Here is a 17,125-nt window from a genome sequence, read left to right as displayed (position 1 = left end):
ATATTAATGTAAGGTTATAAATAATTCCAAAATAGTCAGGTCTAATATCAATATAAGCTTAATCTATAATATTGGTACGGCTAGGGCTAATATAGACTAATATTAATGTAACGCTAGGATTCTTTAATGCTAATTCTAAGTTGTAAATAATTCCAAGTTAATCTAACCTAATGTTAACTAAAGCTTAAGGTAATCTATTTACAAAAGTATTCTATAGGAGTCCCCATCAATTGTACAGATTGATGGGGACTCCCAAGCGTTTCTAAAGCTAGGTAACGAGAGTCAGAAGAAGTCGCACGCAATTCTGTTTTTGATCTCGCTGAGGGCATAGCGAATTATACCCTCAGGGGGGTCATTCCCATCGTGGAAGGTAGATTATTTCGAAATTTCCAGATGCTGTACCGAATTGTCTTAATTAGAAAGCGAGCAATACGATTCTGTTTTGGACGAGCGGGGTTCCACCGAAAAAAGAAAACATAGGTGCGGGATGGGAGAAAGCTAGTTCCAAGGAGAGAGGAGATAACAGGGGAAAAGTGGGACCATACAGATTTCACACGGGAGCAATTGAGAAAACAGTGATCTATAGTTTCTTTACGGGAACAGAAGGCGCACTTATCTGAGTCGATATATCCCCAATTCTTTAGAGAGTCGCGGACCTTAATAGCGCGAAGTACAATTTTCCAGAGTATGCTGTTCTTATAATTTTAAGAAAAGTCATCTCGCACTAAATTCCAAGATTTGTCATGATCAAAGTCAATCGGAAGGAAGGGAGTCCAAAAGCGATGAAGAATTGGAGATGTGGAGTTTTTCTTCAAGAGAGTTCGATAACATTTTTTGGAAGAAAATTCAAAATCGCACCACTCCGTGCGGGAGAGAATCCCACGTAGCTATAGAGTGGTGAGAGCCGAGAGAACATTCTCATAATAGGGTGTCAAAATCTGTGTACTCGGGGTGGAGTTATCTCGAAGAGAGCTCCACTCCGAGCGACAGGAGGCAAGCCTAGAGCCTAGAAAATATCTGGCCAAATAAAAGGATTTTGATTCACCATTGCTAAGAGATTGGTGGAAGGACGCTCGGCTAACCGTTTCAATTCGACAGCCCCAGACAAATGGCCAGATTAAAGCGTTAACCTTAGAAATGACCCATTTCGGGACACACAAAATTGTAGAGAGATATAGGAGCTTGCTAATTCCGAGGGTGTTAACGATGAGCGATCGGCCGACAAGAGGAAGAGAGCGGGATTTCCATAAATTTAGATGTTTTTCTAATTTCTCTAGTTTTGGCTGCCAGTTGTCTAACCCAGTATCGCGGCCGAAAACAACACCTAGAATTTTAAGTTTTGTCATCCATTTGAGGACAAGTGGTTGGTCGTCGCGCGAACGCCACGCCCCCAACCACCTCCCCCCTGTTTTCGTGAGATTAAGGCGTGCCCCAGAGCCACGCTGGTAAATATTAATCATATTGAATAGAACTTGCAGAGAGCGATAAGATTTCACTATACAGGTCGTATCGTCAGCATAATTTCCAACTTTATGGCAGAGACCATGTGCGCTCGGAAGGAGAAAACCTTCGATCTCAGGATTATTTCGTATTTTGGGCCTCATCAGTGCAGTGCTGATACTAGGATGGGGTAGAACCGATATAGTTACCCCGAACGATCCCACATTTGTGGTATTGTCTAAGCCATGCCAGAGTGCTCAAACTAGGAAAGCTTAGTGAGCTATGCGCAATGCTGGCGGCAATGACTCACCCCACAGTGCTCAATTCGGACATGAAAGCAGAGGTTTGTATGCCAAAGAGTTATATCTATATATATATAATTTAGCAGTAACATAATAATCTCACACCTCCCAGCAATTAAAAAAAATATGGCCAATTTTATTCGAATCTTGATTTGAATTTTCTTTTCTGCAGTATATGCTGACCAAATTGAAAAATTGGAAGATTACAAATTACCGGGGTATGCTGTATTGTTCAAATTAAGTGGTCTCGTTTTCATTTGTTACCGTACTTTATTCTGACTTCTTTTTGGTATTGAGCTTGGCTTTGGAAGATAGCTGCACCGTGGAGAAATATCGATGATATTCTAGCGTACTTCAAGATGTTTAATACTCCTGGATTTTCAAGAATGAAACCTTACTGCATTTAAACCGTAATTGCAAAATTTAACTTGTCCCTCTCTTCTCGTCATCCAATGATGCATGACGCAGCGAGAAATTAATATCAATTAATAATTGATAATAAATTAATAATATTATTATTGTTCTGCACTTCTGCTACACTGTAGAGTCTAAATGGAACCTAGCTTTAAGAAAAAGATCATTCACTTTGAAATGGATATTAAAAAAAAGAAACGGCACTGTTCAAAATTTTTAGGAGACGGAACTTGCGGTGCTATTCAGTTTCGTCTTTTAAAAAGGCATTTATAGACCAAAACATTTCTTTCAGTTGATTGGTTCTGAGATATTCAGGTTTTCTTATTTTCTTGTTTTGGAGGCTCTCTGTCGTCAATAAACCCACAAATGATTCAACAAGAGAGGTATATCCTGCAGGGAATCTGAAATTGTATATCCTTTGAAATTGTTATGCCCCGTGGTCCCTGCTAAGACTGTTTTTGTTTGCTCGTCCGCTAAATTTCCTTTCAAAGGCTCCGTAAAAATAATTACAGTTACTGTAACGCCGGCTGTTTTCGTAGTGTTCGACTTTCCCTGAATTCCCAACCAGACGATTTCCACGGTGATACAGGCCTAGAACTTTAAAACAGCATCAACAATTTTTCATGCCGGTGTACGTCATATATGAAGCACTTTAGAAGTGACAAGCTAGATCGAAAAGGTACGTCCACTTTTCAATGTTTGCCATAAATGTAACTTTATCTTGAAATTTCAGTCGTTGATAATTGCTGATTACGTTGTCAAACTGCTTAAAACAAATCTTATTAGGCGTGACTAGTGTTTTTTATCCTTTTAAGAGAGATTTCGATTTCGAAAAGGGCAAGAGAATATAAACAATTATAATCTCTTGGGAAAGGGTTAACCTTTTGAGGCATTTTAGGGAATATAAAAATGGCGTATAAACACCAGACTTAAAAGACATACTGTGCAACCTTTCGAAGAGTATCTATCTTAGAGTATTGATCTTGGCAGTGAATATTAATCATCAAATTAAAAACAGCCTACTCTCTCAACGAAGAAAAGAGATATTCTTCAATTCAAAATCAAACCTGTGTTTTTTAAGGTGGAGGAGGAAAGGGGTAGATTAGAAAATATTTTTCGATATGATAAATGATTAATGATTATGTTCTAGTTACTTTTAAGAAACAGTATCTCAGTTTGTTTCATCAAGAAGAATTTGGCATTTATGCCAGCAAAGCGCTTTCTAGGTTCTTCAAAAATTAAGTAGTTAGGAACGATTAAACGTATTGATTTTGTTTAGAATCCAGACGAACTCTTGAAGAAATAAACGCAGTGCACGTGAATGGACAAAATGACGATTTTGTTATCATGGAAAATTATTATTATGCAGGTCAGTAAACAGCGAGGGAAAATGTAAAGCCCTAAAGTTATTTTTCTTTCTTCCCCTCTTCAAAGTTCCGTGTCATCCAAACATTACTCTTTTCGCATATCTCTAAACACAACAATGATTAAAATGTAATTATCAAAAGCCAGGTGGATCCTATTTACATATCATATGATAAAAATTAATGATTCGCTCTTATTTTTTTTTTAAATCTCAGCGGGGTTCCTTTTGCAAATTATTTTTTATAGGGAGCGATAAAGTTACTCTTTACTTAACACACAAAAAGGTGCATTAATTTTTTATCTATAGCAGACAATCGTCAGAAAATCGATAAAGTTTAAACATTTTGAGTGGGTGACTTTCGTTCTCATCCTTTCACTTAACCACACTGATCATCGTCAATTTGTAGCTTCGCTGCATCTTGATATGCAAGCTATTTCTAAGAGCAGGATTCATGCAATGCCTTTTCTATTGCGCAAAGTAAACAAAAGAGTGGATATCCATTAATGTTAGTTTTTCTCAGCATCAGTCGGTTACGATACCACATTTCGTCTGAAAGTAAACACATCATGGGAATGCGAAGAAATGTTGTATTTAACAAAAGATTTGTTTTTTTTTGTTTTTTTGTTTTTTCGAAAATTGATTTTACTCCGCTTCTATTTCGACCTATAAAGAGAGGGTTTTTTTTATATTTATTGAAAGGTTGCAGGTTTGCTTACAGCCACAAAGGCATGGTACTCTGGATCTGATCACAATTGGCCACTGAATGAAATAAGATACAACCAAGTGTATGATTACAGGCAATTTAACCACGGATGGTGGAACGGGTATATCAAAGGTAACGAATAACTAATTAATGCCCTCTAAATCATTGATACCTCTTCCAACCAAAGCGCGGAAAATGAGTTAGTCTTGAGATTTTTAATTTCGAAAAGTATTCGACACGAAAAAGAGGTTCCAGTCATCTAGCTCTGATCATTGGAGGTGTCCTCATATTTCTTGTATACCGGCTTCATCGTCTTCTGATTACCACAGGTAATGCAGAGATTACGTGGTCTCCACCTCAAATCGGCCTAAATGTCTATGGTCAAGATACATGGATTGACTTTGGTGTTAGATACAACTCTTGCTATGTGGACGTAAAATACTGCAACCAAACTGGTTTTAGCGTTACATTTTGGATAGCTTTCCAAGAGGCTTCAACTACACAGGGGTTAATTGAGTTTGGAAATGGTGATTGCGGGCTCAGCATCACCCGAACAACTGAAAATGAGATTAATGCAACAATTAAAAGCATGGAATTGAATAGTACCTGGAGTTTGCATAGTGTAAATGCAAGTGTTCGTCATGGAATATGGCATCATCTGGCGCTAACCTGGAACGCTTCTGGTGAAGTCTATCTCTTTATCAATGGCACAAGGTACGTGGGGAGGGGTACGTGAGTCTCATTTTTTTCCTATTAAAATCACAGACAGCGTTAACTGTGTCCTTCTCTGATCTTACAAGAAAATGTGCCCCATCCGATTATAAGCCTTCTCGAATGTAAGTGCAAAAATTATTAAAAAGATTCCTAAAGGAAGGAGAGCTAGTGATGGTATTCATTTAAAGGCGCAGCAACTGATATTCAAATTCCTGAGAAACGTGCGCGCACGGATTAATGTCGATCGCGTAATTTTATCCAACAACATAGGCTTTGCTAAAATATACTATTTTCAAATGCTATTTTGCCGCAGTAGTCGACTCGCCACTGAAGTGCTGTGCTGGAAGTTATTTCCTTTTTTTCAATGTATGAAATTAAAAAAAACCTAGCTTTACCTAGCTCTCTGTCTTTTTTTTGATAGATTGAACAATGTTATCCAGCGCACAACTCCCAACGTCTCCTGTTCTGACACAAATTGCAAGTGTGATTGGTCAATGAAAGTCGGCACCGTGACTTTCTGCAACTCATCTGCCCGAACATATCCATCCTTGTTGCTTGCCAGGCTGGTTTTATGGAATTACTCGATCAATAATGAAACAGTTCTTGGTTTATCGCAAGATGTACAAGGTAAGAAATCCTGACTTATCGGAAACAAAACGTTTTAGAATTCGGCTCTTTGACATAACTGGTATTTAACTCCAAAGTATTTGTTGCAAGATATATACAACAGATCGTAGAGGCGCGGTGGCCTCATGGTTGGTGCGCTTGACTACGGATCGAGTGGTCGGGGTTCGAGCCCCGGCCGGGACATTGTCTTCTGTGCTTAGGCAAGACACTTTACTCTCACAGTGCCTCTCTTCACCCAGATGTTTAAATGGGTACCGGCAATTTAATGCTGGGGTTAACCCTACGATGGAATGGCATCAATCAATCAATCAATCAATCAATACTTTATTTACCCACGTAGCGTCAAGGAGCTCATAGAGCTCGTTCAAAATACGCACTTGCCAAATACGTACGCATCCCATCCAGGGGGGGGGGGGGGAGTAGAAATACTCCTGGTCGCTTCGTGGTACAGAAACCGGAGTTAAGCACCGGCCTAATGGGCCACTAGGCTCGTATATAGACTTTACCTTATATACAACAGATCAATGCCAAATTGGGTCAAAGCTTTTTCATGCCACGTAAGAATAGAAAATAAATCACAAGCAAATCCAATAAGTATCCAATAGGTGTAAATGATCAATGTGATATCATTGTGGTATTTCAGATACAATGAATATATGAAGTTCACATAGTTTGAACTGCGGTATTAGATACGCATGATGCACGATCCTCGCAGTACAGGCCTGATTTTTTTCAGGTCTGATTTTCGCTATTGCATAAATAGCGCTCTCTACTGCGAGGATCGTGCATCATACGCATTTTGGTATTGTAGTTGCGTATCTTTATAAAATTAAAGATTATCTTGAAATAAACAGAAACCTATGCTGCATATTTCTTTTAATAAAAAATGTCTCGGATATTCGAGAAAGGTCTTGAAATTTTCTTTTAGGGGTATCTCTGTCGAACAGAGGGTGCTACGGCGGGTGGATAGCTAACTTACAATTTTGCTACTTCATCGCATCTAACTGGAAAAAGACATGGCATGAGGCGAGGGAAATTTGTGTTAAACGCCGAGGAAATCTAGTCAGCATTGGAAGCTTAGAGGAAGACGATTTCTTGGAAGAAGTGCTAAAGAAGACTAAAGAAGTATCAAGTTGTATATATATTGGATTGCAGACTGGTCATGTTAACTTAACACCGTCTTGGGAAGATTAAAATGTTTGGAAGTTCTCAAAACTCAGCACTAGATACGACCAAGAAAACAGCACTGATTTGTGTGCATACCGATACTCGGATGGTTTGTGGTATCTGTCTAACTGTAGCGAGAAATGTGGCTTCATGTGTAAGAAATATAGAGGTGAGTCTTAAGAAACAAAATTACAAAAAAAACTGCCCTTATATCATTACTTTTCTTGCCTACAACCAGCCAATCAATCGCTGGTTATGGTAAACTCGCGTCGTGTTGGATGGGTTCTTTTTCTGGGCGAGACATGTGTTCAGATTCACAACCTGCGTGCTGGGCTTCAAGGAAATGTTTTACAGATAAGGCGCGGAAGCTATGGAAGGGAAGTAATAGTAGCTTGCTTCCTGGTTTTCCGCAGCTCCATGACATCCACGTTCCTATATCGAAAAATCAGCTTTAGGGCTATTAGCCTCACGTATGTTCAGTTTCTGATGTATGAGAAATAAGCCGTTGAAGAGGTCCTCTGTTTGAATCTAGAAGCCCATCTTCCTCTTCCTCCTTACTCTCAATATCATTTTTCGTTCACCGTAATTTTAGCGTGCATTTTTTTTTCCTGTCTCGTAACTTTCCAAAAAGTTGAGTCTCATCAGTAGAAAGTTTACAGAAATTTATCTTGACCCTTTAACTTCCAAAAATGATCAACATGAACCCTCTCCCTATAATATTCATCTAGTATCCAGCAAACGGGTAATGAAAGTACTCAAACTTATCAGGTAAAAGTTGTCTAATACCAAATTCTCATAACTAGGGAAATATGTAGCAGCTGGTAGGGAGAACCAACGATCAGTTCTTGGGAATAGTCTTTTTTTTTACAGTTGTGGGCTTGGTGGCCAAGCCCACAACTGTAAAAGGGACTATTAAAGATTTATTAGAATATCCGACACGAATCGAGTTTTGAAAAAAAAAAAAAAACAAAGTAATCAAACGGCAAATCAGAACTGAGCCAATTAATGAAAGAAGTTAACGAGTCGAGAGATTAACATGGTAGACATGGTACGCTTAATCTTTGTCAAACACCCGAAAACCACAATAACCAGGTCGCGTTTGGTATCATTTTTGTTTCTAACTGAGCTCGGAATGTGCCAACAGCGAAAAAAAGAAACTCAAATAGAGCCCTGAGTAAATTTTGCTCTTAATTGAAAAATTTCTCTTCATTGAACTGAATTTTTCATCCCTAATTTGATGTTTTTTTTTTGTAGGTGGCTTATTTAAAAACGCCGAATTCCATTGTCGAGAGAGGAGATACAACCGCCAACTTGTAGGACACCGATTGTCAATACGATGGGTGCAGAATGAGCTGAATTGTGCAATCGACTGCTTGCTTTATGGCTCAACTTGTGCATCATACAACTACAAACAGAGCGACTCGTCATCAAATAAGCAAAACATCTGCGAGCTTAACAACGAAAATCAGCATAAAAACCCCACGAGTTTGATTTACAGTAGTGGCTTTCAGTATTGCGAAAGGGTGTCATAAGATCGCCTCAGATCGTGCTGTTTCGATTCCAAAAGATGTTTTCTTTTCTGGACACATTTATCAAAAATACACTTTCGCTGCTTTCCTGGCTGATGAACTGCTCCTTGCAGTTTCATATATTTTGGCTTGCTGGTTTATTATTTGTTCTATTTCCTTAGGGAGATTCTTCATTATTGCACTGCGCATCTTGTAGTGCGGATGTAAGTCACGTAATCAGGCGAATAAACGCGTGTGCATTCCGAGAACACGGTATTGTTTTTCAGTCAACACACTTTAGTTCTTGAACGAGCACGGGAACCTTTATTTTTTGTTGCATAATTATTGTGTTCAAATTATCCCCTTTGAATTGAAGGAATAAGAAAATATCGAAGGCAGAAAAAAAGATATCGCTAGAGGCGTGCACGCCCGTTGATTGAGGATGCAAATTATGACCTTGAAAGCAAGGACTCTGGGAACGTTTGAGTCGATGTCGTTTAGAACTGCGTGATATTTCCACGAATTATATGCAAATTATTCCATACGCTCGAGACTTTTTGCCTCCCAATTTTTTTTCAAATGTTACTCTACAAACCCCTGCCTCCAGTCACCGCAAAATGTACCGTGAACTGATGAAATTGCGCGCGTGATTGGTGCCGGTACTTACTGATGGGGTAAGTTTGACCCACAACATCTTTTAAACAAGCACGTCACGATGACCTATCTTTTTTATTGTATTTTTCCAAATGAAAAAAATTGTCCGATAACTTTCTTTTTTGAGGAATCACGTTGACAGAATGATCTGCAGTGACGAGAAATCAGAATTGTAGGTGCGCTCCACCCTTAACAGAAGAAGTCTTTTTCTTTCACATCCTTATCCTTAAAAAAAATCCACGCTAGGCTACGATACACTTGTCTTTCAAGTGAGCCGAGTAGCTCAGGCAGCCAGACTATTCCAGGTTTTATAGAAAACGTAGTTCCCTTTCCCACTGGATGGGATGTTAGTCCAAAGCAATCTCCCACACGAAACCTCTCCCCCTCCCCCAAGAGGGGGAAAGGCCGTTCATCCTCCCGGGTATGAGGTTAGTTTTCTTAGCAACACATCACATGACCCTAATTAGGACATTTCGATGCGAACTCTTGCGGGGGCTTCCGTTAGGCTATTGCGTCGCCTTGAACACGTTGTGTACAACCTTACTTTTGGTATTAAAAGACCACTGTAGACGATTTAGGAAACTCCACTTTAAAATATATTTTGGGTTGCTTACGTTGTGTTGTCTGAAATGAGCTGCTATACTAAGTCAGCATTTTTCTCAACTTATATAACTTATAGTTCGTAACGATATATCTTTTTTTAAACTTCTCAAACTTTTAAAATGTTTGGTTAGAAAAATAACTACAAAAGTCTTCTTCAGTAAATTAACAACTCAACATACTATTGTAAAATAAAAATACTTATTTTCTTTAAATATATGTTTGTTTGATAAATTATGAAATAATTGCATTCATTTGATGGTAATTTTGTATCAGTGATAACCGTCCTCAAAATGAGAACGCACCTGGTTATGAGTAACTTACTCCGTTATAATATAATGCACGTTTCAAAAGAAACTAGTACAAGCCTTGACCGCTAATTTTGATTCTGACCGCTGAAAGCAAACAAGAGGAGGTTGCTGTCGGTCACGACTGGTCTGTGCACGTGCACAAAAAAATAGACAAGCCATTGAGAAATTTACAGTGCTTTTAAATAACGTGCGAACTATAAAAAAGGAACATTTAGTGCCGTCAATCCATCGTCAAATCTCCCGAGAAACCAGTTAATTGTCAAAAATATTTGGAAAACGACTGTATTGTGATTAGAGGATCTCAATCCATTTGGTTTGTTTCTGAGTTTGAAGTCCGTTAAGATGTGTAAAGTTAGCTTGAAACAAAATCTCAGGCTTGACTCTGAGTCTCCGACATAGTTTACAAGTTATGGGAGGGCGAACTTTAAAGACTACTCTATAATTAAAGGTTAATATCGTATCAACAGTTTTTCAGGGATACCACAAGAGTTTGAATGAAGTTTTGGTAAACCTTGCGACTTTGCCCATTTCCCGCCAAACAAAAACATGTTTGTAATAAGAATGGATCCTACCTTTTTTCTAGCAAGGTAATAGGAATAGAGTTCATTCAAATAACAGATGACGATTTCCAGTACAAGATCTAGTCAAGGGTTTATGGTAATCCTTTTGTTTCATTAAATAGCCGTAACGTCCCAATGTTCATAACCGCTCCATACGCATACAGTATATACGCTTAAGTAAAGCGCGACCCAGCTTTTTGTATGTGAAGCAATTCGCTAACGGTCTTCGCTTATCTCCCTTTCTTGAACAATCCACACAACTGGCAAGTGATGTGTGCATCCTCACTATAGTCAACACACACCTCATCGACGGTATCTTTACCAACAGAACCAACTCCGTTGAATGAGGAATTGTCGCCATTAGCAGAGGTAGTTGAGTCTGCATCGCTCTTCTCTCTTCGAGATGAAACAAACTGGAATTTCTCGTCGAACGACATGTTATCGTAGCCTGAGAGCCTATTTGCGATTTCAGTGATCTCCAGCTCCTTTTCAGTGGGTTGTTTCTTCGGAATGTCCATAGGGATTGATGCTAATAATTCACAAAGGTCCAGTTCGCTGGAATCCAAGTCAACTGTACGCCATTCTTCCTTTCTGGCATTCGGCTCTTCGTTATCTTGACCGATCAACAAGTGAGGCTTCTCTCGTCTTCTCTTCCCGGAAGAATTTCCTTCTGATTCATTGTCTACGTTTTCAAAAGTCACGTGTTTTTGGGACTTTCTCTTCTTTCCAGATGAACTTAGTTTGAGATCATCTATTTCCTCCTTGGACGAGTAACTGTTTGTAACGTCCCTAAATATAAGAAAGGAACTATGCAATACCGAACAGTCGACCCCACAAAAATCAAACCTTCAAGGGCAATTGGAAAGCGCTCGAAGTACAGGAGGTTCGAAGTACAGGAGGTGAAATCTATAACACAAATGGAGTTAACTTGGGATAGCGTGCTGTTAGAGTTATTAAGGATTCGTGTTATCGGTAGTCGATTGCTCTGCCGCCCAGAGCTTTAAAGGCAGGGTTTTATAAAGCACACCTTGAATGAAATAAAGACAAAAGACAAAACTCTACCAACATGTACACTGTACCAAATCAGTTGAGCAGTTGATCAGTTGAGTTTAGTGAGGTCCAAAGTATGCTTAATTAAAATAATGATGATGTCTTTTAGAACAGTCCCGCGTAACAACTATTTGTCCATGTATCTCGGAAGCTTACGGAAGTTATTATGGAAAGGGAAAACTCAGAATATTCAAGGCTATTGTGCCATTCGCTAACGATGACTGACACTAAATCGCAAGACACAACTTAAGCTCTTTTTTTTTATCAGAGAAAAGCTGCTGCATCGTGGGCTTCTCAAGTATTGAAGACAAAAAAAAAATTAAAAGTACTTACATTTCGTCCACTCATGGTCTGGAGGTGATACATCTCTCAATTAATATTTTCCTTACATCCAGCTCGTCCTCCACATCAGTAATCTTTCCTTTGATGCTGTCCAGTTCTTTTTCTAGTTTCTGTCTGTACTCCATGAACTCAAATATCTCTCCCTCAAGTCGAGAAGTATCCTGCATCTGAGATAAGAGTTTGCCTTTTAGCTGCTCTCTCTTATCGTCTAGTTCAGTTGGCACTTTCAAAGCACAATGGTGACAGACAGAAAGGCCATTTTCACACTCTTCCAGCTCATTTTGAAGGTCTGACCTTTCAGTTAACAGGTGTGCTATCTCGTCTTCCTTTGAAACAAGCTCACATGATAGCCGAGAGAGCTTGCACTCCAAATTGTCATACAAGAGACAAATGTCGTCATCATCGGCACCGATTCGACCTTCGTTGTTTAAATTTCTTTCTCGTACTAGTTCCTCCTTTAATCGTGACAGTAAACTAGACAACTTAACACGTTCTGCCCGACTAAGTCGCGGAAGCGTTGTATCATTGTTGGAATTGTCTGTGGAAGGATCACCAGCCAGTTGACTTCTTACTTCGTGACTGCGCTCGATCTCCAGTTTTCCATCAGTGGTAAAGTTCGACAGCTCGTACTTTCTGCCTAGCGAGTCCCTTATAGCGTGGACTTTTGCTTTCAACTCCTCGTGTGAGCGTAAGATTTCAGTTTTGTTCTCTCTCATTATGCTAACATCTGAGGGATTTAGAAAGCCTTCCTTATCCGGAAGAAGACGAAAAGTGAAGAGAGACTTCAATGAAAACAACTCATTGATATCGCTTCCAATTTCGCTACTCGATTCTTCCGTTCGGGTTGAAGTGTCATTCGAATCAATCGATGTTGGCCTTAGTCTATAGCGCTGAACAGTCTCCTCATCCAATCCAAGAAAACCTATTATCTTATCAACAGGAATGTTCAAATCTCTCTGCAAGGTCAACATACCATTTATGAGGCCGAGAACTTCCTGCTTAAGGTGATCAACCGTACGACTCGCCTCGATGATCCTTTTCTCTAGGGAAATTTTCTTTTCCCTGAGCTCCGTAAAATCTAATATTCCATGACCCACCTCGTTGCGCATGAATGCTGATTCTCTCTCCAAGTCAGTTAATCTCTTCTATAAGGCGGCCTCATTTTGTTTATGAGCGGCTATCTTCGACCGCATTTCCTTAGCCTTCTCGATGCAAAATGCGGCATAGGTCCTTAAGGTAGTCGCCTCGGCTGATTTCAGGTTCATTTCATGCAACAGGCATTCGTTATCTGAACGACACACTCGAAACGTTTTCTCAACAATGGACAAGTTGGCTTCAAGAGTTTTTATTTCTTGGATGAGTCTTTTATTCTCTTTCGCCATCTTTGAGTTTTCATGTTGAAGGTGATCAATTATGGTTTGGAAATCGGTTTGCTCTCTTAAAAGAGTGTCTGTTTTCATATGTGTTGTTTCAATAATCTCGGGATGCTCCTCTCCAATTACTAAGGTCGAGGCTGTGGTATCGCTTTTAGAGTCTATTTCTGTAGGAGTTTCGTTTTCGTTTCTTGATCCCGTTTCACTAGCCCGAAGTCTCTCCACCTCTTGCTGAAATACCGAGAGTTTTGCGAGTAATTTTTCTTCCGATTCGACGTATCTCCGGAGGCTCCGTTCCTGTTGAGCTTTGTCTCTCTCACTGTCGTCAAGTTCAGTTCGCAACTTGCACACCTCGCTTGAAAGATCCACAGATTCATTTCGCAACTTCAAAATTTCCTGGTCCCTTTCAAGTAAGTCCCTTTCCAGTTTTAAAGTGTTTTCTCTAAAAGATTTTAGTTCTAATGAAAGATTTGAATTCTCTTTTCGTAACTTTTCCCCACCATAATGTATTTTTCAGTCTTTTAATAATCTACACTATTATCATTATCACTTTTCCCCATGTTATAGTGTTTGTCGCTTTATAATCAAAGACTTGGTTACTTCCCTGCAAAGTTTGAAAAGCTGGTGAGTGAGAAGATTGTTTTTGGTTTTCGTTAATGAATACTTGTCCTGTTGAACATCATAAGAGAATGAAGCAAGAAAACGAAAAGTATCCGTAAATTGAGCAGCCTCTCTGTTATGGTTTTCTCTTGCCAACGGTCAATATTTAATATATTGCAACAGCAGTGTTTTGGTAACTTTCTGGTAAGAAAAATTCATTTTATGTATTGCATCTTTTGAAATTTATCAGTTTGACGAGTTGTTTTGGTAAAAATGGTGATGGAGAGTATGTTGAAGATATGGAATATCTGTCTTAGTGATCTCACTTAAAGAAGAACTCTGATTCAGAACATACATATTTTATTCCAGCCATAACAAAGATTAAATAAAGTTGTGGTAGTGATTCTCAAGAGTAGCCTAACCCATCGAAAACTGTCTTCTTGTGTTCGTAAAACTTGACCGAAGACGCCGCCCTTTCAAACTGCTCAGCAACCCAGCTGCTTACCTGCGGCTCACTCTTCTTTCATTTTATCGCGTCGCGATAACATTTAGGTGTTTCACAAAAAGCCATTCTTCAGCATCAGTTGTTTCGAATTTGGCATTGTGCTTTTGCATACGTGGCCAGATTACCGACTTCTTTTCAAAATGATGGAGTCCACAGGTGAATTATATGCCTACTTCGTGACAATTTTCCAGAGGGAAGGTTACTATTGTGACTGCTGAATTTGTTTTTTTTGTTTTTTTTCTTAATAAAAACTACATCTTCTAAGGTATACTTCTCCCCTAAAAATTGAGTTTCCGATAACCTTAAAAATGGGTATAATTTTCTTTCTTTAGTTCTTCAGTAATCCCTCGCATTTGTTCCGTATAACCATTACAAGCATGCTAAAATCCATTAAAATTTTTTAAAAGGCCTCGGTTTCTTAGGCACCGACATTTACTAACTCACGCCCTGCTAATCTGTCTGTGTTTTCCCTAGTAGGCTCCCGTGGGAAACAAAATGTCGTGATTGAAAATTTGCGAACTAGAACCAAGTTAACCCGTGTCTAAGTTCGCGTCACCGAACAGAAAAATCCCAAAAGACAGACAACAAAAGCTTCATTGTCTTAAAATATGCTAACCAAAACAATAGGCAAAGTTTGATACGGAAAAGGTAGAAAATTCACTGAGGTAAAGTGAAATCTGTCTACAGGTCAAAATGACGGGCACCCACTTGTCGCAGCAAGTGTATGCTCTTCTGACATACATCCAAGCCACACAAAGCCAAACTCTTTTGGAGAAGAGCACCATCACGAAAAATAAAACCAAAGAGAAGAAAAAGGCACCCAAAGGAATGAATATGTCAGGGAAGGTTAGTTAAAACCTTTTTTAGCACCAAGCTTGGGTTTGTTTTAGTCGATTATGCTACCAGATAGATTTTGATCCGTATCAAACCACAGGTAAGGTTTTGTCCAGTACCTACTATACAGGTTGTTGGTTTTAGCCACGTCTTTATGGGAAATTACCGTATTTAAGCATGGTAAACTTTCAAAGACAAAAGCGACAGTTTATAAGTTTCATTTAACACTGAAACAACAACAACCGGAACTATGGAAATGCTCTCTTGAGGTATCAATCTTCCACCAAATTTGCTTCATCAACTTCTTGGAACTTTTAAATGACTAAAGTAGGCGCACATCGGCCATGCGGTAGACATGTGCGAATGGATCTCCCTGATATTTCCTCAGGACTTATTTTGAATTTTAAGACTACACTACTTGAAACGTAGCTTTCTTCCCAAATTACATATTTAGGCAAAAGTTCTGAAAGAGATGAAGTCAGTGCCGAACTTGATATATGCAATGGAGCAGTATGAGCGTTACCTAATACAGCTTTCCAAAAAGTCCAAGGTAAGAAAGGATTAATTACAGGTTTCTCAGTCAATTGTCTCCAGCTGTGAAGTTAAGGGTGGCGTCCCTTTACAATTTTCAGAACTGTAGTCAAAACTTTCGATTGTCTTGTCCTTACAACCTTAAAAAGTTTCTGCTTAAGATCGAATTATTAAAGATGTCACCAAGATATGGTTCTTTTCTTTACTTTCGTCTATGATTCCAAGTAGTAAATGATGCAAATGAGTTTTGTATCGGAAAATTCCGCTATTGAATCGTCATTACTGAGCTATATGGTTTCTTAACCTTGTTGTTGAACTCTTGTAGATCAATCTGATGGAACACTTTAAACGCAGTTTGGCACGAGACTTTCGAATAAATGGTGCGACCCTCGAGGCTGCTCTGAAAGAAGATTCAAGCAGCGAAGGCGAAGATGTTGAGGGCGAGGAAGAGGAGCAAGAAGAGGTTAGTGGTTTCAGTATAATTCATCAACTTATTGATATTTATCAATTTATTTTTCGCCATGCGTTGAATGTATATTACTGCGGTGTCTACATCTGCTGGAAACATCTAATGAACTCTACTAAATACATGTAGATAAAAATATCCGAAAATCAATAAAGTTCCAACAAAACCAGTGCTCCATTTAATGGTTTTCAAACTTTAAAAATTTCTTGTGTAACGGGCGTTTTTAATCTGACAATTTTATGACAGGTTCAGTTTTGGTAGTGTAAATTTACCATAAAGTTGTAGTTTGTCTCTATTTTTTTCTGCCGCAGGATAAATCTGAAGAAGAAAATAAAGAACCTCCACCAAAAAAAGGGAAGTTGATGGAAACAAATAAGAAAGCAAGCAAACTAAATTCAAAACAGAAGTCATCAAACAAGCCATTGTCGCAAGAGAACAAATAAAATTAAACACCACTCTTACATTGCAACTGGATAAGAGAGAGGAATTAGGTAATCTTACGCTACCTGCGAGGACAATCATTTCTCAGTTTTCAACACAGCTCTCGTCCTTTTTTAAACAGCATGGGCGCTATTATTAATCATTATTATTTCTCATGACACAAAATTTGGAATTGCACTACCCTACAACTGATATGAATAACTTACAGATGGACCATTCCTTTTTGGGGACTTAACAATTGCTAGGACACTAATCTAGTTTGAAAGGGTTCACTGTTGTCTCGGGTAAACTAAGCTGTATTGTGTGCCACCTTTATAGTTTGTTGCAGCCACAATTCCTTAGATTGAATTTACAGAATTCCATTTCTCTTGTGGTAGACTTGGTGCCACTTCCGTAACTGCAAGCAAAAGCCTTTACATTTTTATTTCAATGTTAATGTCTATCAAGGGGTATTTGTGGCAAACTCGCACAAGCCCAATGTGAAAAAAAGGGTTCGTCCCGTTGCAAAAGTTTTTGTTCCTTACAACAAGTACTAAAAAGAAACCTTGCAAATAAAAATTCAAACTGTTAAATTCCTGTTTGAAAAGATTGCATGAAAGTGACAATCACGGTAGGCG

At 38.8% G+C, this 17,125-nt stretch overlaps 3 protein-coding genes across 3 annotated transcripts; 2 read left to right on the top strand and 1 right to left on the bottom strand.

Annotated features, from left to right (window-relative positions):
• The first annotated feature begins 439 nt into the window (after positions 1 to 439).
• LOC111325155 (uncharacterized) lies at positions 440 to 8,510 on the top strand. The gene is given in 6 exon segments (XM_088758644.1): positions 440 to 3,525; positions 4,222 to 4,357; positions 4,555 to 4,939; positions 5,361 to 5,566; positions 6,495 to 6,902; positions 7,988 to 8,510. Coding segments are annotated over 6 exon segments (1,461 nt in total). The 5' UTR covers positions 440 to 3,477; the 3' UTR covers positions 8,266 to 8,510.
• A 958-nt stretch (positions 8,511 to 9,468) lies between these two features.
• LOC148742706 (uncharacterized) lies at positions 9,469 to 12,970 on the bottom strand. The gene is made up of 2 exons (XM_088758713.1): positions 11,750 to 12,970; positions 9,469 to 11,155 (listed from the first exon to the last, which is right to left on the bottom strand). Exon 1 carries the CDS (start codon positions 12,865 to 12,867, stop codon positions 11,761 to 11,763), a length of 1,107 nt encoding a protein of 368 aa, XP_088614839.1. The 5' UTR covers positions 12,868 to 12,970; the 3' UTR covers positions 9,469 to 11,155; positions 11,750 to 11,760.
• A 697-nt stretch (positions 12,971 to 13,667) lies between these two features.
• On the top strand, positions 13,668 to 17,080 carry LOC148742705 (Fanconi anemia group I protein-like). Its single transcript, XM_088758814.1, has 5 exons — positions 13,668 to 13,755; positions 14,924 to 15,082; positions 15,525 to 15,620; positions 15,927 to 16,064; positions 16,379 to 17,080. Exons 2-5 carry the CDS (start codon positions 14,930 to 14,932, stop codon positions 16,508 to 16,510), a joined length of 519 nt encoding a protein of 172 aa, XP_088614940.1. The 5' UTR covers positions 13,668 to 13,755; positions 14,924 to 14,929; the 3' UTR covers positions 16,511 to 17,080.
• The last annotated feature ends 45 nt before the right edge of the window (positions 17,081 to 17,125 follow it).

This window comes from Stylophora pistillata, chromosome 1 (genome assembly GCF_964205215.1).
Source record: "Stylophora pistillata chromosome 1, jaStyPist1.2, whole genome shotgun sequence".
Taxonomy (NCBI): domain Eukaryota; kingdom Metazoa; phylum Cnidaria; class Anthozoa; order Scleractinia; family Pocilloporidae; genus Stylophora; species Stylophora pistillata.
The sequence above is the reverse complement of the archived record's forward strand: the minus strand, read 5'-3'. Positions and strand labels throughout refer to the sequence as shown.

Excerpts from the sequence above, each read along its gene's own strand:
- LOC148742705 (XM_088758814.1), top strand. The coding sequence starts at position 14,930 with ATGACGGGCACCCACTTGTCGCAGCAAGTGTATGCTCTTCTGACATAC. Across the intron at positions 15,621-15,926 it reads AGCTTTCCAAAAAGTCCAAG|ATCAATCTGATGGAACACTT; the intron begins GTAAGAAAGGAT and ends GAACTCTTGTAG. Across the intron at positions 16,065-16,378 it reads AGGAAGAGGAGCAAGAAGAG|GATAAATCTGAAGAAGAAAA; the intron begins GTTAGTGGTTTC and ends TTTCTGCCGCAG.
- LOC148742706 (XM_088758713.1), bottom strand. The coding sequence starts at position 12,867 with ATGCGCAACGAGGTGGGTCATGGAATATTAGATTTTACGGAGCTCAGG.